Raw genomic sequence first — 22713 nt, 5'->3', positions numbered from 1 at the left:
ATGAAAAATAAGTGCTTTCTTAGACAAGGAAATATTTGCAAGAAGAGTGGAATGTATTCGCAATGCACAATTATATAATACAACTAAATATAGAGATGTATCTTTCCATTTACTATTTGAATCCAAAAATTTTTAATGCACAAGTATGTACTTTAAAGTACAAAGTGTATTAATCGATATGACTTCATCACTGAACATATACTCTGAGGTAAGTGCTGCTAAAGATTCACCTGCATTACATCTTGTATTAAATTATTAATTTGTGATTAATAAAATATTTTAAAGTCGCAATTGGATTATTGCATTATAGGGAAAACCATATACTTCTGCACTAAATGTCTTACATAACATCCAGATGTACTGTGTTTGGATATACAAGAGAAAAATTACTGGTATTTCATAACTACGGAGTACATGTACCTATTAACTGATTTACAAATGTTTAAGTTATAGTTAAATCACTTAAAAAGACCAATACCTTTTCAAATCTGAAATTTTTGTGACTTCCTTTTCAACACCTATTTCTGTTCACAATCATAAAGTGTAAAATAACAACAAACAAACACACACCTCCAAAACCCAGAATTTTTTCTTATGTTATAAAAGCTCACATTTTAGCTACAAAACAAACCAAGGAATAAAATTAAAATCAGGTAAATCATGTGGACAAGCTATCTTTAAAAGCTGCAAGAGCTGGCAACAGGTTTCATAAGTGTCTCCTAAAAGTAACTACATCACTAGCAAGAAGCCAACATTAAAGAAAAAAAAAAAAGAAAAAAGAAAATAGGAAAGCCTTGATGGCTTGATTTAAAAACGTAGCCACCCCCAAAAAAAGTCACTGTTAAGTGCTGGGTAAGGCAATACCACTGCCTTCTGTTTAAACACTAGGAGAAGAAATTACTTCTCAGCTGGAGGTTCAGCTCTGATCATGTAACTTCTTGCACAATTATATATGCAATACTCTTCTTTACTACACATTCACACGCAGAGTACAATAGACTGCAATTACATAGATTTCAACTGTTCAATAGTGAGAGTTGGGGCTACTCACAATTGGTAGAAGCAGAAGTGACACTTCACCCCTTAGGCAAAATCACTTCTGATAAGTGAAGTATTTAACTGGAAGATACTGTATATTTAATATTTATGTCACCTTTTTAATATCTGACATCTTCAAATGCGATCACAAAATGTATGCTTAGAAAAACACTAAAAATTTTAATGAATTGTAAGAATAAGGCTCTTCAACTTCCCCCAGCTTGCATTAAAGACAAGTGCTCTCTGGTTTCAAGCATTTGAAAGATGCTTCATTATCTGTTAAAGTGAAATAATTCCATGTTTTTCTATATTCACCAACTTTTTTTACAGTTGTGTACAATAACAACAGAAAATTACTCACAAAGTTGGCCAATGCAATATGAAAGGTCTTCTTTTAGAGTTTTATCACATTATTTATGAGAACAACCTTCTAATTCAGAATATAAAGGAGAAAGCATGTAAAAGTGGTAAGTCTCTTACTAAGCCTTTGTTCACTGTAATAGTCAAGCACATAGCCTGACCTCTCAAATCTTCTAGCACTACAAAACAGAAGCTAAGCTGCTGGCTACATTACAGCTAACACAATTCAGCTGTCATGATTTGAAATCAAAATGTGATGTCGCATATGTTGCTCTAATATCTTAGGAGCAATGAACTAGGGAAAATTTGATCACCATAAGGACAACTACTTCACACTTTTCTCACTGTCCATTTAAATTCAGGCAGGATAATAATAGCAAGAATGTATTTACAGAATTATAAACTCTAAATGAAGTCTATGCCTTTCCTTACAACACCCAAAATTCTTTTTAGTGTCTTCCCTGCTGAAGAGTTAAAAACATCTCTAATGTTTTTTCATTTCTTGATGTCAGCATTACCTACCCTGTGAAACAATAACCAGTAACAATTCACAAGCCAAACATTGCAAAGCAATTAAAAATCCTTAAGCTAGGAGTTATAAGCCATTGAACTTCGTTTATATCACATGGGGGTGATAAATTAAATGTTTTAAGGTATATTGCTTACTTTCTGTTGTTCATGTTGTTATAATTATTTGATAGAGATGGAGAGATCTTTGGTAAAGTTGAAAAATTGGATGCACCTGGGGACCTTTAAAAATATGAAAATGATAAATTAGACAAAATGCTGAGGTATTAAAAACTATGAAAGAACGATAATAAATGAACAAAGCAGATAAACAAGCATGGAAAAGAAATACTGTTATAAAAGTGGGCATAGCACTAAAAATACCCAGGACATGCAGCCCTCAGAATCTGTCTTTTAAAACTTGAAATACTTCACAGTACTTAAACTTTCATAACTTGTTGCAGAAACAGAGCTATTAAAAACCAAAAGAAAACACAGACTACTGTGCTAAAAAAAATTGTTTTCAGCTTTAGTATGACTGTAAGTATTTTTGCCACTCTAAAACTTAAAATGTAAAATTTCTAATGTGAGGGTTTTATTAATATTTCACTTCAAATTAAATGGGTGGTTAGATGAGATACAAAAATGATTAAGATAAATACTTCAAGGTTAATTTAACAGTAGCATGGAACCATTTAGTTAAAACTGTCTCAGTAATATCGTTAGAAAATTTCAGGATATTATGCACAACACTATTTTAAAAAACTTTTTTATTTTTTTTGCCAAAAGTAGAAACATTATGACTTATCCCCATGGTTTAAGACTACTTTAAAATACCAGAATAGTGATTATTCTCATCACAAAGACCTCTGAGCGTAACAAATAAATATGGTATTTACAACTATCTCAAGCAAATCTTACAGGTGTGCAAGGAAAAGACAGCATAACTTCCTGGTTTTGTGGGCCCTATGCAACTCCAATTGCATTGGAATTCTAACTGTCATAAAAAAGCTTTGAAATACATATCTCTGTATTAAGAGAAGAACTTCTGCATGCTCAGGACTTTTTAAGCACCTTTCAAGAACTAAACTCTCTAAGGAAATAAAATTTTTACACTGGGAAGTTTCCCAACTCTATTTACACATTTACTTACAACTTTCTATTAATAAATGTTTTCCAAACAAAAAAATTGCTGAAGAAGGGGAACCTCAATCCACACCACTCACACCAGTTTGATGCCAGAGCTAGCAAGAGTTGCTGCCCAGAGCCTGGAAAGGGTTCAGAGGTCAGGAGTAATGAACCTGAAGTGCAGCACAGAAGAATTCCAGCCACTGCAGCCAGCACCTGAACTTTGCTGTTGCGCCACTTAAAATGCCTCCATGGAGATACACAAGCACGGGCAAAACACAAGAGGAATTGGAGATGTGCATATGCCTATCCTATTGCCCTCACTGGCAAATAAATGGTGGGATGGCTAGTGAGCCTGGAGTGCTGGAATGAAAGGATATAGGCCACAGTGGTCATTGGACTAAGGGGGAATGACTTCAAACTGAAAGGTTTATATTAGATATTTATGTTTAACATAAATAAACATAATAACAATAATAACAATAATAATAATAATAATAATAATAATAATAATAGATAAACATAATAATAAACATAGATATTTGTGTTTATGTTTAGATTAGATATTGGAAATAAATTCTTCTCTGTGAGGGCGGTAAGGCACCAGAACAGGCTAGGCAGAGAAACTGGATGGCCCACACCTCTAAGTAAGTGTTTGAGGTCAGGTTGGATGGGGCTCTGAGGTCCAGTTGAGGGTGGCCCTGCTCACTACAGGTGGAAGGAATTAGATCAGTTTTTAAGGTCCCTTCCAACCTAAACCATTCTATCTATCATGACAGGAAGAACATGTTAGTTAATTTTTTTTTTAATATTCTGATCAACATTCACAAAACCTTCCTGTAATTTCCTTTATCAATTTAAATCCTTCCCTTTGAATATTGTCTTCAAAGAAGTAAAAGGTGGACTGTCCGCAAAAGATACCTAACTGAAGTCAGTTTAACCCCATTTAAATTCAGAACACTAGTTAAATTATGACATTCATACATATATTTATAGAAGGAGCTATTTGATTTGAAAAATTTGAAACTTAAATTGAACTTCTCAGAAAAAACTGAAAGCTTTTATATAATTTAAACCAAATGCAATTCAGTTTTAAATTTTAAAACTCAATGTATAATTGCCATATATAAAAGCTAAAAGAAACCAGAGTAGGATAAAGAAAGGCAGATAAGACTCTTTTGGATAACTGGAAGAAACCTAACATTGACAGGCCCTAGTCCTTACAGGGGACCTGCTGGTGGGACAACGTGGCAGGGCATAAAAAAATGCAGGAAGGTTCTGGGATGCAACGATGACAACTATCTGATGCAGGCAACTGAGGAGCCAACAAGCAGAGCTTCTCAGCTGCATCCGATCCTTAAAACCAAGGAGGAAGAACTAGCTGGGAATGCAAAGGCTGGGGCCTTGGCCAACATGACCTTAAGATGGTGAAATTTGAGATCCTGAGGGAGAGCATGGCAGAAAACAGAAACACAGCCTGGATTACAGCAGAGCAAACTTTAGCCTTTACAGCGATCTGCTTGGAAAAGTGCCATGGGATACAAAGAGGGGGCCCCAAGAGAGCTGGGTGATATTCACAGGATCATTTAGCTTGGAAAAGACCTCTAAGATCATTAAGTTCTCTATGCTCAATAATGGTCCACCCAGAGAAGTAAAAAAAAAAAAAAAAAATCAATCAAAGGCAGCAGAAAGCCCTGAACAGATGAACAAGGAGCTTCCGACCTGAGTCAGACGTGAAGAGAAAGTGTCTGAGTGAAAGCAGCGGTAGATCTCTTGCTTAACCAGCCTTACAGTAATCTCTTTATAGAAAGCTATCTTTGCAGATGAGGGGAAGAATGGGTGTGTGCCATAAAACCCCCCAGCACAACAAGTGTGGTTCACCTCAACTTCCTGAAGGCTTCTGACAGTGTCTCCTGCAACACCCTCATGGACAAGCAGCTGAAACATGGGTTACGTAAGTGTACAATGAGGGACTGAAAACCATTCAATTCTACCCCTGGAAGGGCAGGTGACAAATGGAAAGCAGTTTGGCAGCAAACCACCTGGGGTCCTGGTGGACAAAAAGCTGGATATGAGCCAGCTGTGTGTCCTTGGCCCAGCATGCTACACTGGGAAAAGCACTGCCAGCAAAGTCAAGGGAGGTGATCCTTCTCCACTAAGAACTGGCTACAGATACCTGGAGTGCTGGGTTCACAGAAAGGGACATTCTGGAGCAAGACTTTGAAGACACTACACAGGTGCAGCATTTGACCATTGAGAGAGCCAGGACAATTCAGCCTGGAGAAGAGAAGGCTCCAGAACAAATGCATCACTTGTTTAAATACCCAATGGCAGGGAATGAAGAACATGGAGCAAGAACCTTCACAGTGGTGCCCACTGAAAGGATAAAAGCCTATGGGTATAAGACAAACAAAAAAAATTTCCATCAAAACAGGGAATATGCTTGGATATAGTCCTAGGCAACCTGCTACAGCTTCCCCAAGCTTTGAGTAGGGGAACTAGGTAAGACCATCTCAAGAGGTCCTTTCATTATCAAGGACTCTTCTTCCTTGAAGCTGTAGCTATGATTGGGCTAGCATACAATTTTAAACTAAGACTATTCTCTTCTTACAAACCTTAACTAATTCAGCTAATCACACTTCCTTGGGGAATTTGCAGTAAAAAAGGTTGGTGTTTTAACATTCATCAGTCAAAAAAAGTAATGTTTGGGACACGCATTTGTGAAGAGTTTTTCAACTCTCCATTAATTTATATTAATAAATGTGTTTGTTAAACTATCTTGAAAATGTCTCTTGAACAACACCGATGTTTGGTGTTTACCCACAGGACCTCAGACACATGGTTATCTCAGTTATTATTTATCAGCAAACAGCAGTCCAGCTCTTGGCTGACAAACAAGCTGACAGCTTCTGCTTATACAAGCTTCTGCTTATACAACTTAAGACATCAGAGTTAAATCCCCAGTTAGCTCTGTACATCACAATTCTTTTTACAGAAAAGTCAGTAGAAAAGCACTTCTATCTGCATAACAACTGCTCAGGGGGAAAAAAAAATCAAATACACTTTTTCCTTTGAAGATTCATGGATAAATTTACCTAAAAAACTTGGATAAATGGGCACTATATAATTTTTAAAGGACTGCTAAACATCTGTCATCCATTTGTTCCCTCCTCTTAACAAACATTATGGTGTCCAACCCAGGAAAAGAAAAGAATCGAGAAAGGGCCTTTAATGCTTTTCCAAGATAAAAGTGGTACAGTTAGAATAAAAAAAAAATCTGAAAAAACATTTTAAGAAGACATTCATTATTACACAGAGAAAAAGTACTAAACTACAAATGTGCACAGTCTCACCTTTTTCTATGGTCAAAAACCACCCCAACCAGCCAACAATATACTCCCTTTCACACATGAAAATTGTTCTAAAATTAACAGCAGGCCATCTGTAAATTATGCTAAGTAGCCAGCTATTTGATTAGGATTACTTATTCCGCAGTGATACCTAAACATAAGAAACATCAGAATGAAATCCATTACTTTCAACACACACAAAGAAATGGATGGATCAGTAGATTTAAAACTTGTTTTTCAGTTTTCTAAAAAAGTCCAGCTACAACACTTTTTTAAAATTAGAAGGAAACAACCTACTAGTATATAGCTCCTTCGTATGCCTCCCTAACTTGCTTTTACATTTGCATAGAAACAGGTAACAACTTAACAGAAAACTAACAGAAACCCTGTACTGGCTATTCAGTTGGTAACCCATGCAAAGACAAAACCTGAGTTCCTTGCTTCTCCTTGTCTTAAGTTTTATAATCACAGATTGGTTTAAAGGTTTTAAGTGATGTACAGTTTTTCCAGAATATAAGTAACTTGATTTTGTAGTACAGTTCCTTAAGTAACTTGAACTACAATCTTAGATTATTAAAATTTATATTAATTTTTTAGTTTAAAACACCATCTAGATAATAACAAACCAAACAGGATTAGTTGTTTTTTCTTCCCTGTGGGATAATTTCCTATATAAGTAAATCAGATTAAAACAAAAACGTCTGCATGGAGATCTCAAGTCTTCATTAAACATTGGGATCAGCAGCAACTAAGCTACAGAAACAACTGGGATCTGTATGTTTGTATAAGTTTGTCATGTGTATGAAACTGAGGAGACAGCTACTCACAGACACGTTAGTATAACAAGATTTTCCCCAAAAATGATCATTACTACGTTATGCCTCTTTTGGGAATAGGTGACATTTAAGATATTCCAGAAGAAAGAGAAAGTTTCATAGAAGTCAACCTTCCAGAGCAAAAAGCATCCCAGTAGCTGATATAAACAACCTCTCAGAAAGAAAAAGATCCAGCTATTCCTAAACCTGTTTGACCCTGCAAACAGTTTAAGAATGTATACCACATTCAGACAAAAAAACCCAAGACCCACAAACATTTTAAACAGCACAAAAATATGACACAATAACAGATATCATTAAATCATGCAGAGTTTTTACAGTAGATGTTGCAATTACTTCCAAAACTAAGTAAATTCAAAAGTTAGAAGAACAGTACCCATAAAATAAATGCAAACACTGACAAGCTTGAACACAGAGCAGAATTTAAGTTGTGCAGCATGGTCTCTGCTCCTACACGAAAAGGATCCCCAACTTAAAAATCACTCCTTTCCAATTGCAGAAAATTATGATGATAATCCATCTTTTTTTCTTGTACGAATTCATTATGCTCTTAAGAAAAACAGAATTGTAATTTTCAAAAGTGATCCTTTCTGTACTGAACTGAGATCCTAATCTGGTCACTTTCAGAGTGAGCATGTTTTTTTTTTTCTTGTAAAAGAAAAGATGCCCACCCCTTTAACATAATTTTCAGGAAAAACTGACAGCATTCATCACGTGTAGTAGTAATACAGAAAAATTGCCAAAAGAAGCAATAGAAAAATTGCTGTTACGCTTCTGCGAAAAAGAGGCCAGGAAAAGTTGCAGAACATCTTTCCACCTTCCTGTTTCTCATTTTAAATTGTCGCAATATAGATTCTGCTGTCATTCTGACAGACCTCAAAAGGCTGGAAAAATCAGCAAACAGGAACCTCATGAAGTCCAGTCAAGGGAAATGCAAAGGCCCACACCTGGGGAGGAGCAACGCCAGGAACCAATACACTGGAAGGGGATGGGTGTGAGGGCAGGTGACCAAATGGAAAGCAGCTTGGCAGGGAAGCACCTGGGGTCCTGCTGGATAAAAAGCTGGACATGAGCCAGCCATGTGTCCTTGCACCAACCACCTTGGCCCAGTGTGCTACACCACCAGCAGGTCAAGGGAGGTGATCCTTCTCCTCCACTCAGAACTGGCCACAGACACCTGGAATGCTGGGCTTCCCAGTACCAGAGACATGGAGATATACTGGACTAACTCCAGTGAGATATAATAAAGGATATCAAAGATTGCAGCATCTGACCTCTGTGGAAAGGCTGACAGCTGGGACAATTCAGCCTGGAGAAGAGAAAGTTTCAGAGCAATTTTATCAACATGTATAAATAACCAGTGGGAGAGAATGAAGAAGATGGAGGAAGACCCTTCTCACTCATGTCCACTGAAAGTAGAAGAGGCAAGAGGTATGAAACTGAAGCACTGGAAATTCTTTGTAAATATAAGGAATTTGTTTCAAAATAGGAGGCACTAAGCAGTGGAACAGGTTTTCCAGGAAGGCTATAGAGCCTCCATCCTTGGACATACTCAAAATCTATCTGGAAACAGTCCCAAGCAACCTGCTCTAGGTAACCTGTCTTTGAGCAAGTGGGTTGGACTAAAAAATCTGCAGAGATGCCTTCCAACTTCAACTACTCTGTGAATCTCTAGAAAAGCTTAGCTCATGTTCTGAAATGATCCTGCCTTTTCAAGCTTTATCCTCTTTCATTACCCTCTATTTTGACATTTCTAAATACGGCCTTTTATACCTTGACATCAGAACTTGTTTACAATTTGTCCTCTTCAAAAAGAAGCACTACAAAGAGGTAATTTCAGCAGTGAGCCAGTGTGTGACCAATGAAACGACTGTAGGAAGGTATGTGGATATATGCTGTTGGATATATATGGATATATTTTGTTGACAAACTAATAATCCTAATGGACCTCACACAGAAAAATCCAAAGCGAGTGTTTAATATTTCTATCCCTTTAAACATTTATTAGGCTGTTCATGAAGTACCAGATTAAAAACCTGTCCTATTACAGCCTGTTGATATCTGCTATTTGAATTCACTAAATTTTGCGAACTTTCCATTATTACAGTGTATTTGAATAACAAATTCTAATTTTCTAATAGCTGCTAGATCTCAAAACCATACCATAACCTCACAGAAACATTATTCATCCTCATTTGCTGGCTAGCTTACAGCATCCCCTGACACCAGCATTCTGAATTAGCATTTCACTTGTCCCCAGATCAAATATTTTTCAGGAGATATTCTTTAATTTATACTGCTCTTGAATCCTTTCCACAAAATGGAAAAGAAGTTTGGCAGAAAAAAAGTAGATACCATCACCAGAATACCTTCCAACCAAAACTTCCAAAAGATTCTATGACAGTGAGTTATGTAAGTTCTTTTAACCTTTGAAAGATGCATCTAAAATTTGACGAAGAATTTAAATTCTACTACATGCTTTTAGAGGTCAGAGATTAAACTTCAAGTACTTAGCATCTCACTATTGCTATTGCTCCACATTCTCAATGCCCTGCGTTACAACATCTTGCTAAGCAAGATTCTACTGTTCATACTAATCTTAAATTGAACTCAGACTTCATTAAATAACTTAATAGAAATTAGTGTTTCAAATATAAGTGCTTGAGATAAAACTCTGATGATAAGGAAACAGTCCTTCAAATGATAAGCAATGATATTATAAAAATGCTTTAGAACAACAGTGACACTTAACTACATGCATACATAATCTCAAAAGGAATAAAGAAAACTTAAAAGAACTTTTTTATGAAAGGTATGATCAAGAACCAGCCAATGAAGGCAAAAAACACAGGTAACTATTTGTAAGGCTGGCATCATATTAATTAAATGGTTCCAACTGTTCTTCAAAACCAAGATAACATGATTTAGATATCGGAAATAACATTAAAAATAGTGAAGAGAAACACACAAGTCTTTCTTTACATTCACTTGCCATTATAAAGGTGCTGCTGATAACATGAAAAACAGGAAACAAAACCAACATCATCCTGAATTAACTGATGACAGCCCAACAAAGAATAAAAGCCACATGATGGTAATGTAGGCTGCAATTTAAATAACCTTTATGGGTAAATATTATGTTCTGGAGACAAAAGGAACAACAAGCTGTCCATGAAAATATTTACATATAAGAAAAAATACTGATAAAATCTGTGTTGACCAAACAGATACACTGTGCTTTGGAACAGATCTCTAAATAAAATATACTAAGTTTTATAGCTTTCTACTATGGATTTTTTTTGCATTTTTAAGCAGGATAATGCACATCATTAGTTGAAATCAACAAAATTAAGCAACATATATGCAGGAATTCACCATTATTATTCTATGTTCTACAATGCACAGCACTTAAAACAAATATGTTCAAGTGTCTTTTCTACTAAAATATCTGAAAGGTGATTTGCAAAATAAAATGACACTTCTAAAAACTTCTTCATAAAGCCAAGTAATATGCTAACTAATCATGTAATTGGAATTCATAACTTACTTAGGAGTTGAAGGACCTCTTGGCCACGTTCCATCCTCATTCTTCTGTTCTATCACCAGGACCTACCACAAAAAGTGTAATAAGAAAACTGAAATAAAAATATCAGTAAATTGCTTTCTGTTCCATCTTATTAATGGATTTGCTGATGTGATCAAGAAAAGACTGATATTTAAAATTATTATTCACTGAGATTCAAGAATATTCCATGACACTCCATATTCCACCCACTGCACACCACATTCCTCTCTAATTTTTTCACCCCTCATCTTAATTCGGTCAAGTCACTTAATATTTCTATTCCTCTACAATCCATGAATGGCAAGCAACTTATCTCTCAGAGGTCAGAAGATCACCTGCAGAGTTTAAATAGCACCTGTCAATCTACAGAAATCACAACTATACAACAGCTCTGCTAAGAAAGGGATTAATTCCTGAAAAAAATTTGCCTCACACAGATGGATAATAAAAATACCCCAAAACACCCCAACAAGACTATTTTCTGCTTTGATAGCCTTAAAATCATACCTGTACGGTTACTCCTGTATACTTTACCAAAGTATTTATCTAATATTATTTTTTCAACAGGACAGTTGGCTAATGAAATGAATTTCATTAGATTTGTTATTGGGACAGAAAGGAGTACAGAACACTCAGTCCCAAACACAAGCATCAGGTGTCACTTGAAACTCCTTTGGGTATTTGAGATATCTGCCCTATGCTGGCAGATATAACACAGGACCTACAAACAGCTCATGCCTTTTTCTGGATTGACAGCTGAGAGAGCTGAATCCTTTGAATGGCAACTAGACTCCAATACTTAAACTGAATCCATCTCCCCACTTCCAACGCAACTAGTTCTGCACAACTGCAGACTGATGTTTCAGGACACTAATTAACTGCCATGCTGTGCCCATGTGCCCACACCCTGACATAAATTCAGGTAAGTACTAATGCTCAAAACCACTTGAAGATGTAATCATCACATTTTCAGTCTGAACACACTTGAGCATGAGATTGAAAACAAGCCTTCTATCATGACCAGCTTCCTCTTAGGAAGAACAGTCTACTATCCTTGGTCGTTGATGCTGAAAGACTGATTCTCATACATCCTAGACTGGCTCTCAGAGCTAACTAATTAAAAAGTAGATTTAGATTGAAGAGTTTAATGGAATCCTAAAGGCTTGCTTTAGAAATCAACTGATAAATTCAAAGCATTAATTTACTCAATCACATACACTATTATAACTATTAGGTTAGACAGACTGTAATAGTCAGAGTAACTATTATTAGATTAGGAAGCTGAGCAAGAAAAATAACCATGTAAGTGTCAGCAAGTCAACTGACCAAACATATATGGCCTACCATGACATTTAGCATTTTCAGAAACAATGGTTAAACTCTGTTTTATACAGTATTTATCTTGCTCAAAGTACAGATATCACCACCTCGAGATTTTGTCATGGCTTTATTAGACCATGCTCACTTCATAGTTAATGTTTCACTGGGATAGAGGTAATTTGAAAGTGGGCTCTTCCAGTAGGAGTTCTGCGTTGTTAAAATTACCCGTGTAAGGGTTTAAGTGCATGCAGCATGAAGCTAAGGGACGCAATAGTTCAAGCAGCAATTTTGGTGCGCAGATTACCTACCTTCCATGCCACAAAAGAAAACTGAAACACAGCATAAATACTGCTGGTAAGTAGGTTAGAGTCAAGTCTTTCAAGGCAAAAGGAAATGTTTTAATACTATCTCGCCTAAAATTACTGCCATCAAATTTCATCCATCTGCATTTGCAGTGTGACTGCATGAACTACAGCTGGTGAAAAAACATTCAACCCTATTTGAAGACTAAAGAATTAGTGTAATAATCTGAAAAGTTATTATATCAATGCAATTGCTCAATCTGTTTGTATTTTGTGGTTCAACATTCAAGCTTGTTCTTCATATTTATCTGGAAAGGCGAAGAATTTATCTCGTGAGGAATTCCCCTATAAAGTGATGATTTTAAAGTGATAACACTGCCTCATGTTAAAGCTGGTTTATAAACCTCTGTCTCTGCTGTTCTTATCAAAGCAGTTTTTTTGCTTTGTTGTGTTTGTGAAAACTAGACAGTGGAATCTGAGTAGAAGACATTATTCTTTCAGAATACCTATTCCTCAAATTTTGGGTTTCATTATAGGAACATATCCAAGATCTTAGGAATAATTATTTATTTCAGATTTTACCAAATTCACATCAGCAATTTAATAAAATTTGATAAAACATAAAATTTAAAATTTAGAAGTATATTAACAATTCTAATTTTCATTCACCAGGAGAGTTACATTTCTCTTTAATCCCTCTCTTCAGTCTTTAATCCTATGAATACACACAAAGACTACTTTAATTTCAACAAAATTTGTTCACAAACTCCTCTATCACTAACATAATCTATTAAAAAGCAATTTTCATTTAAAAATAAGCAAAAATCATTGGGTAGAGCTACACTTTCACGAGTAAAAAGATAAATGTATTCAAGAAAAGAAATAATGTTTCACTGTACCTGTCCCTGGTATAAACCAGCATCCTGTATGGTACTGTCTGGTTTATTCAAAGGTTCAAAAGTATTACTCATGTATTTGTTCCACAATCTGGTCTCTTTTTCACCTGGAATATTGAAGATTTTTCTTATCTCCTTTTCAATTGTGTCTGTTTTGTGAAGGAAAAAACCACAAGTTTAGCGTTTCAATATGCGAACAGTGTAAGGTCAAATAAAGCATCAGAATTCATCTCTTCATATTTAAAATATAAATGAAACTGTAAAAATTGCCATGCAACTACATAATTTTGTAGGACAAGCAGGAAGTTCCCAGTTAGCTTGCGTTTAAAATGGAAACAGTCAGAAGACTGAATCCCTTAGCAAGGTAGACCAAATAAAGAGAAGCTGATAAATAACAGGACAGAAGACATCTACTCATTTCTGAGTGTGTTAACAGAAGTGTGGGGAGGTAGTAAATTATCAGAAGTGAGATTGGTAGCAAAATCAGGTGCAGGAAGTAATTCTGTTCCCTAAATCAACCCTTTTTGGTTTTTACACTTCTACCCATATCCGAGGGCAATTAGCATTAACTACAATATATATGTGCGAAGTTTAAGTCACGTGTCCACAGAAAAACAGCAACTACTCTGTAAAACCGAAGCGCACAAAATTATTCTAAAAGGAAGGTGAAAGACCTCGCATCCTTGAAAGAAAAAAGGTCTACCAGCTCCTACTCTACCTAACAGAAATATAACCAGTGTTACATAATTTTAAGGTAGCATAACTTACAACTACAACTGAAATTTAACCACTTTTAATTAACACTATTCTCCTCACATAAAACTAGAGTTATCTACAAATGAAATTTAACAAGTTTTTGATTAACACTATTCTCCTTACACAAAACCAGAGTTTATTTAAGAGCTGGGGTTTTTTTAACTATTGTGTACAGTGATGTTTCATAGCAATCCCACTTAGCTGTTTTTTTTAACTGGTAGACTCACAAAGGCCTGTGGAAGCTATGTCTCATAACAGCTAACACAATACAAAACAGGAGTGAAGAAACATATACTTTACCCCTGATGATCACTGAAAGCACAATCATAAAAATGGGCCCTGTAAGCTCTTTGAAAGACATTCCTCCAAAGTCTAAGGACAAAACACTTGTGTGCCAGATTCTCTTCCTCCCTTTTACTCAAGATTATTTTCTCTTCCACTAGGTTAAACAGGAAAAGCCAAATCGAGACCCAAACTTGTACTTTGCAAGTACCTTGCAAAAGTCCAGACATTGGCTTGTGAAATGTATGACAATGGGCCAATATAATATTTGTAGCTATTGTAGACAACTGAATAGAGTTTGTTTCTATACTAGCCCTCATGTATTTTAGTCTGAAAGCAAGTGTTAGACTGAATCATGTTTTTGTAAGAGATGATAATAAATTCTCAACCAATGAAGTCAAATAATTATATCTGAATGCAAGAACAAATCCAGTCAGCAATAATCTTGTAAAACAAAATAGAAAATCTAGATTTATCAATGGCTTTCACTAAAACAATTTCCAATACATAACTTTTCATCCTATTAATACCACGGCAATTAGTTATCTGAGCCTTGCAGGTCATTTTCTTCACAAGTACTAAGCTAACATTTATTATGCTAATTTTTAACATATTCCAGCTTTGCTAACAGAACTGTTGTAAGACAGGAAGAACCAATCCTACTGGATGACTACACATTATGTCCAAGAGTCTAGGAAGAGCATGTTCCACTTGACTATTATGGCGATTTTAAGACTGTAAAAATAATAATCTTCTAAGTACTTCCATGAACATATGACGAATGCACACTTTTTAATTCTTCCTCCCATCCCCACCAAGTATTACTGCAGTGATAACTTATGAACTGAAGTGCCTGCTCTGGCATAAATGAAAATGGATCAAATAGGTATTGTCTGAATCACTCTGTGTATGGGGTTGTCCTCTAGCAAAAACATAGATTCATAAAAGTTGGAAAATATGTCCAAGATCATTGAGTCCAACCTTTCCCCAAACACCAGTGTATCAACTAAACCACAGCACTAAGTGTCACATGCAGTCAGTTCTCAAACACTTCCAGGGATGGTGACTCCATCACTTCCCTGGGGAATTTTAGTTACATACATCCAATGAATGACATGATTAGTACTAGCATGATGTCTAAAAGAGACAGGAAGAACTGCTATTGTTCTATATTGTTCAACAGTATTGTCTATATTGTTCAACTGCTATTTGAAGATGCCTCTCACTCTATCAGCTGCATACCCACAATTTGAGATGGCTCAATTTGAAAATTAAAAGTTACAGCTCCCATACAGATCATACCCTATATTGTTAAAATTCATAGAGCTTATTCATAAAAACAATTGCATGCTTTAAGTACCATTTTGAAATACTAGTAATACAAATACATCCTTGCTCCTAAAAGCTAGTATTATCACAAATACTGGCTAAAGGAAACTCTTAGGTGTTTAAGCTAAAGTTAAGATATCAGTCTGAACTAGGAAACAGCAATCTTTCCTTCATAAAGAAGGAAAAGGCTAGTCACTGATTCTAGAATAAACAGTCCTCAATAGTGGCAAGCATTACATTCTTGTATTCTGCAGCAGATTAAAGGGAGAGATAAATCAATGCCATTTGCTAAGACAATTTACTAGCAAAAGTCCACCTGATGCAGAGCTACTAGGAGAATCTTCTGTGAAGCTTATCAGCTCAGTTTTGGAGTTGTTTTATGGCATTGTAGATACAATCTGACTCCTATTTGTCCATAACCAAGACTACAGACAGTCTCTCTGACATTTTGTGTTTTGTAAAACTCTTACATATTGGGTTGATGACTTAGTTCTATCATACTTTCACATGATTCAAATACCTGAATGGATCATTAGCTCATTTTTCACTCTGAAGCCCTGATGCTCTCTGGGATCAGCATCTCAGCTGGAAAGCTGCCTCCATTACATCTATTGTCTAACTAATTTTCCTTTTAAAATTAATCTCCTTTCCCCCAAGAGAGTTAATCGTCAACCAGTCTCAAAGTCACTATGCACTGTCTCCAAGGCAAGGGTTCTCAGTCATAGGAGGTTCCCAAGAAGGTCCAAAGAAAATGTCAGATGTGACTAGCACCACTGCAAGAGAATGACTGGCATTATTAGGTCTATCTTTGACTTTGTACTAATTTATCAACACAGCTTCTATTTGAGTGGAAAAGCAAAGGTATTCCAGGAATGACACACATCTAAAGACTGATAGGTGAGTATTATATTATACTTAGGCTATTTCTCTGGTTTTGTGAATTAAGGAAGGTCTTGTACTTATATTTTGACGGCAGTAAATAATATAATCAATGATGGTGGATAGAAAAATTAAAATTTCTTGAAAAGACCATAGTACCCTGTGTCTACTCACTTTTGTGGGGCTGTTACTGACTGTTGTACTACAAGCCTTCTGCAACAAAAATGCATCCCTTACTGCAATATACAAGGAAGAGTGAAAAACAAAGATTCTGTAAGACCCCCTCTTGCATATTTTTTATTGATATAATAAGCATTTCTTTTGTGTATTTGATGAATTCCAGAACTACTTTAAATACACAGAAGTAAGAAGCAAGGGGCGGGAGGGAAAGTACAGTTACAGTAATGGATAAGAGGATTCCATTATTATTTCACTCTTAAAGTGGGTTGAATTTTTCTGGCTCTTCTTCTAAGGTCCAAACTCTTTTGGATGCTTTGGCTAGGATGGCTTTGCTTTGTACTCTGCACAAGAAGCTTCAGTTTCAGGAAGGGAATGTTTTTAAAGGCTTCCAGGAAGGTATCATCCACATTTCAGGAAAGCAAACTAGGCTAGTGTCTGGAAGGGGATTGCCAGTGAACTCTTGACTGCTTCTCATTACCCTTTACAACAGTTTATTAATAATTGTAATACTCTCTTTGCTAAAAAAGACTTAATATACCTTCAAGTAACGGTCATTCCAAAACGCCCTGCCTTCTGATTAGAGAAGCAAAATTCATTCATTATCATTTTAATAATACTATAATTTCAGTGATACAATTAAATTCAGTATAGCTGCAAAATAGCTTGCATTTGGTCCAGTTTCTGGTTTCCTCAGAAAATAATGAAGTACAACTTCCCAAGTTAAGCCAGATGTCAAAAAGGCAAATTAGCATATACAACAAACCCTGTTTTGAGAAGAATTTTCACAACTTTATTTATTCTAATACAAGAGGTGATTTTTTTCTAACTAAAATACTGAAATTAAAGTAAAACGACTGCCTCTAAAGCAAGCAATCTGCAAAGAATTAAAGGCTGGTAAGTATAAGTCACTACTCATAATGTGAAGAGAAGCAAAAGCTAAAAAACATACACTACTGTCAGCAAATGTAAACAAAGTGATGGCTGGGCCTACAGTGCCAAGGGCATAAAGTACAATTCTCCATAAAGTACAAAGTTGCAGAAATACAGACAACTGAATGACTCTTATCTCAGATACACATGCACAAATACACCAAAAAATGAGGAGCAATATATTTGAAAATGTTCTGATTGTTATTTTCAAAGCTAAATATCAAAATACTGTTTCAAACAATGACAGAAAGCTCAACAAGCAGTCAAAATAAATAGAAATAAAAGTATGTTAAGGGTTTAATAGAGGAGTCAATTACTGCCAAAGATTGTGCCCAGCCTGTCACTTCACAATGTGAAGAACACTGCCTTTGTAGGTCACCTTTAGCCATTAATAATTCTTTCTTGGGTTTTGTAATATATTCTTCTCTTCATATATATGACTAGAACATGTTGGTAAATGAAACACATAAAAATATATTTCTTACACATCAAAAGCCAAGAAAAAGTACTATGAAACTGAATAAACAACATGACACTATTTACTTCCTTAATAGCTTAAACCCCCAAAGTGAATACAGATGCTTAAATACTAAAACACACAACTATAATATTAAAAGTGTATTAAACCCCCTCAATATTCCCATTTGTTAACTTTTAACTTTGACCCAAACAAAACTACTCTCACTGTTTTTAATGGTCAAAATACCCATCTATCCAGACATTTATTCAGAAATTGATACCACATACAAGTACCAATCACATATCTTTAGAAAATAGCCATGCATACCTATTGTATCAGCTTTACTAAATCTTCGTGTGACAACATTGTTCATATTTCCATTTTCACACAGTTTTAATTCTGTTAGATATACTTCTACTTTGCAGTGCTTAACAAACATACCCTGTTCAACGACCTGAAAAACAGAATGGGATCATGTATCAGTCTGAGTATGTTTTCATATACACATGCTTCAAAATATTTTTGACAACTCTTCAAGAAACTGAAGTTCATGTAATATAAGACACTTAATAAATGCAAAAAATTCCAACTTAAAACTCTCCTGTAACTCTTTACAAATACAGTAAATTAGAAAGTATTTTTTCCATTACGATATCTTACCTGGGTATAACATGATGACTTTCACAGTATTAAGTACAGTAGAAATTACAAATATGGAATGTTAATCCAAAGATACTTGATCAAAAGGTAAAAACACCCAAAGCTACTTTAATTTCCAAATACATTAATTGTATGTTACTTCCTCAGAACATCAAGAACTAGTTTTCACAGTTGAAGAGTACTCATCAAAAATATAATACACACTAATAAAAGCTGGATATCACATTTTTATACAAAACCTATAAATCCTCCACTTACATTTCAATAATGAATACATTAATTTGAAATTTATCTACTCATTACAGTTGTTTATTATATGTTCATTTTTAAAACACCGATTACGGAATAGTTCAATATACAGGATATTTTTTGTTGTTTTTTTTAAATAGAAGTAAAATGTAGAAAAAAATATTTAGGGTCACCTCTCAAATGTTTTTCCCTTTCATCTTCCAAAGTGTAACTGCAGTACTCTTAGTCATGTAGACTGCTCCAAAAATAGCCATCAGCCTGATATGTGATACATCTGACAAATACGGTTAAAATAAAGCCACCAGCTAATTGCTAGGAGAGATCTGCTATCTGCTGTACAAATATAACTTATATATATGTACCATAGGAAAAAGATGAAGAAATTAGTCAATTATTTCACTGCTTGCCTTAGCTTTAATGACTGTCAATCACGGCATTTAAACAAAAATGCATCCTAATTCAAATATCTTATTAGTTTTCAGCTACTAGACTCACAACAAAATAGTGGCAGTAAACAAAACTATGCAACATGGCTAAGACATTTCTAAGAATAAAAACTAGCACTCTAGTGGTAGTATAACCTACTACAAGAAGCCTTAGCATAATTGATGTAGATTAAATACAGAATTTTATCAATTTAAAGTGTGGATCCACATTTCAGAAATAGCTGATGCAACATATGAGATGAAAGTATAATACATTTATGAAAAATAAAGCAACCCGTAAAGGCAGACAGGAAAAATGATAATGAATGACAAAAACATTAGAAACAAAACTGCTGAAATGGAATGTTTCTCAGAAAATAACAAAGTTATGCCAGTTTACCTGGCCACATTATACTCCATGTATTTTTCCAGTTAGCTAATCTGAAGTGGAATGGAAGCTACGCTAATTTCCTGCTCTCTCCATCTTCTTCCCAAACTGAAAAAAATTACAGACTTTTTAGTTTGCCATGATGATGGAAAAGTACACGGTTTACTGAAATCCATCTTCAGATAAAACAGTAACAAGTTGATAACATATATCTTTAAAGAAGGAGAGTTATTTTAACAAATTTCAGCTCTAACAGAACGAGACAAGACAGACATTTCAGGGATGTCTCTTTAAAACAAAACCAAAAAACCAAACAACTATTTTATCACACTAGAGAAAATATTATAAAACCCTTAGACAAAATTCTTTTGCTGGCCAAATTAATTTTGAAGACCTGAAATTACTTCTACAGCCGTATCTACCATTTATTTGTAAGGATGGACTTCAAATAAGCAGCCAGCATTCATGCAGTTAGACCATACTTTTGTCATATGAAGGAAATAAAAGCTGTATTACACCAGAAATCATAAAATTAAATTCTAAGCCAAGTATTTTTTCAGCGATTTTAAAATAATTAAAATAAAGATCCATGTAACTGGAAAAATACACCTTAGTGGTCAGTACAGAAAGGATAAATATACCAACATGTATATTAAAAACAAAGTAATTCAGTCTAGTGAGGATGCAACTGCAATCACTTGAAAATCTTAAGAAATAACACAAACAAAAAAGACAGCATGATCAATGAACTGGTGAAATATCCTATCACCGTAATAATAAGGGTGTTATGTGCTGGGGCAAACAAAAACAAATGTAAAGATGGTAATCATTCAGTATCTCATATTGATGGAGGGCCACACTATCCACCATACCATGGACGACTACTTGTGTAGAGGTAAGCTTTTTGCTTAAAGAAGTAACTCCCTTAGCAAGCAATAGAGCACAGTGTGTTTATCAGGAAGAAACTACCAATTACTCCACCAACGTTAACATTATTAGGGCTAGGCTTTTCACTAACATAGTCAATACAGTTTTAGAGTTATTTACCTAATTACAAAATCATTTGCACTAGTAGCCACGCAAGCTTCTAAAGCAAATTCTTCTTGAGATACTTATTAAGAGAACTTACTTCCAGAAAAAGAAAGTATTTTATCCTTTGCATCCCCCTGCCTCAATATTACACATTTAAGCCTCAAAAATCTGAATAAAAGTTAAATATCAATAAGCAACTAAAGCAGGAGTTCTTCTCATTATTATCAGAGGCCAGAACTTAAAAGTCTGCTAATAAATTCCTGTGTGATTCCTGCATCTTTGGAGGACTACATCTGAATCATATTCATCCCTGCAGGTAGCTAAAGAGTACCTTGCGTGCAATTGGCTCTTGACCTTCCATCAGTGTGTACCAGCTCACTAGCCTATTCCAGCCTTCTGTTGGCAAAAGGATGTAGTCCAGCTCATCAATGAGATGTTCCTTGAGAGACTGAGAATCACCATCTGTAAGAGAAAGATTATTTTCACTTGAATACTGTAATTCTCTACAGGAGTTTTTAATGTAACATTTTCCACAAAAACAGCAGACAATGATTTAACCACTATTATGGCAAAGAGGTCTTCTGAAACAATGTAGGTAAACTATCCAGTTCATGCTTAGCACATTTATTACAGTGGTATTCCTTTACTCTACGAGTGACAACTTTATATCCCCATGCAATTATAAGCACCTAGTTTGTTATCATACACCATCCCAGCTTTCAGAGAAAATAAATTCATTTCTCCCACTCACTTCACACATATTCCCACATCATTATGGATACTTCCACAGCTGAAAACAAGGATGAGTACTTAACGGTAGATTCAAGACAAAGTTTGAAGTCATTCACCCTATGTCAGACTAGGAAAGTAGTATGGTACAACCTCCTATTTAAGGGATCCTATGTGCTCTGGAAACAGTCACTACAAAATTCTTCACAGAGAAGGGGAGATGCTGCACTTGAATGAAGCAAAACTTGAAATCTCTTAAGCAGCATGCTTTTAGCTTTCATTCAATCCTTATTACTAGCAGCTATCTTTTAGGTCTAAGAGGTGATTCCAGATGTGAGCCACTGTGAGCCTCAAACATTTAGGGCAGCTGTCTTTCCATCTGGAAGCATCACACTGTAACTGGGAGCACAGTGTGGGGAGAAACCCACAAGCACTTCTTCAGGTCTACAAAACTCTTCACAAGATTCATACAGGATAGCTGCACTGATCTTATATTGTGAGAAGATGCAATTTGGATTCTATTATCTCCTTCTAAAAATACCAACATTTCTTCAAGTATAATTTTTTTCAGAACTATCAAACAGATACCCTGGTTCTGACAATTCAGTCCCTCATATGCAACACTGTTTTCTATGATGAACAATCAGCTACTCTAAATACCTACTCCTTTGTGCCCACTTTACGATGTATCTCTTCTTTTGAGCATGACACGTGCATTACATCACATTTGACATTTTTTGCACATGTTGAGATTAACTGAAATGTCTACCTGTTACTTTTCATTGCTCTCACTTCCTCCAAATGTTCTGGAAACAAGGGAGAAGCATTTAAGTAATATAAGCACAACATACTGCTTCAGTTTCCTGGAATCAATCTCTCGTGAATTCAATTAGTTTTCCTTATCACTGCATTACACTGCTGAGTATCTGCAAAAGCAGCATGTCAATTTTAGATTATTTTATTCTTTGTATCAGATGCACATTTTTAAGGAGAGCAGTGTGAGAGCAACTAAATCATACTATGTGCCAAAGACAAGATTAAAATCCAACCATTTTCAGGGTCAGTTTATGCTACATAGAAAACCTAGTACAGAGGATTGTTGCTTTGCAGTG

At 35.3% G+C, this 22713-nt stretch overlaps 1 protein-coding gene across 6 annotated transcripts in view; it reads right to left on the bottom strand.

Moving 5' to 3' along the window:
* USP15 (ubiquitin specific peptidase 15) overlaps positions 1–22713 on the bottom strand; it is a 59152-nt gene that overhangs the window by 23640 nt on the left and 12799 nt on the right. Inside the window, exons 3-7 of one of the 6 annotated variants that reach the window (XM_062491960.1) lie at positions 21204–21334; positions 18446–18572; positions 13306–13451; positions 10767–10828; positions 2065–2148 (exon numbers count right to left, since the gene is read on the bottom strand). In XM_062491960.1, the coding sequence (XP_062347944.1) occupies positions 2065–2148; positions 10767–10828; positions 13306–13451; positions 18446–18572; positions 21204–21334 (550 nt within the window). The other 5 variants (XM_062491962.1, XM_062491961.1, XM_062491963.1 and 2 more) reach the window with 5 other exon arrangements.

Source organism: Cinclus cinclus, chromosome 4 (genome assembly GCF_963662255.1).
Source record: "Cinclus cinclus chromosome 4, bCinCin1.1, whole genome shotgun sequence".
Taxonomy (NCBI): domain Eukaryota; kingdom Metazoa; phylum Chordata; class Aves; order Passeriformes; family Cinclidae; genus Cinclus; species Cinclus cinclus.
Note: the sequence above shows the minus strand (reverse complement) of the source record. Positions and strands in the feature narration are given on the sequence as shown.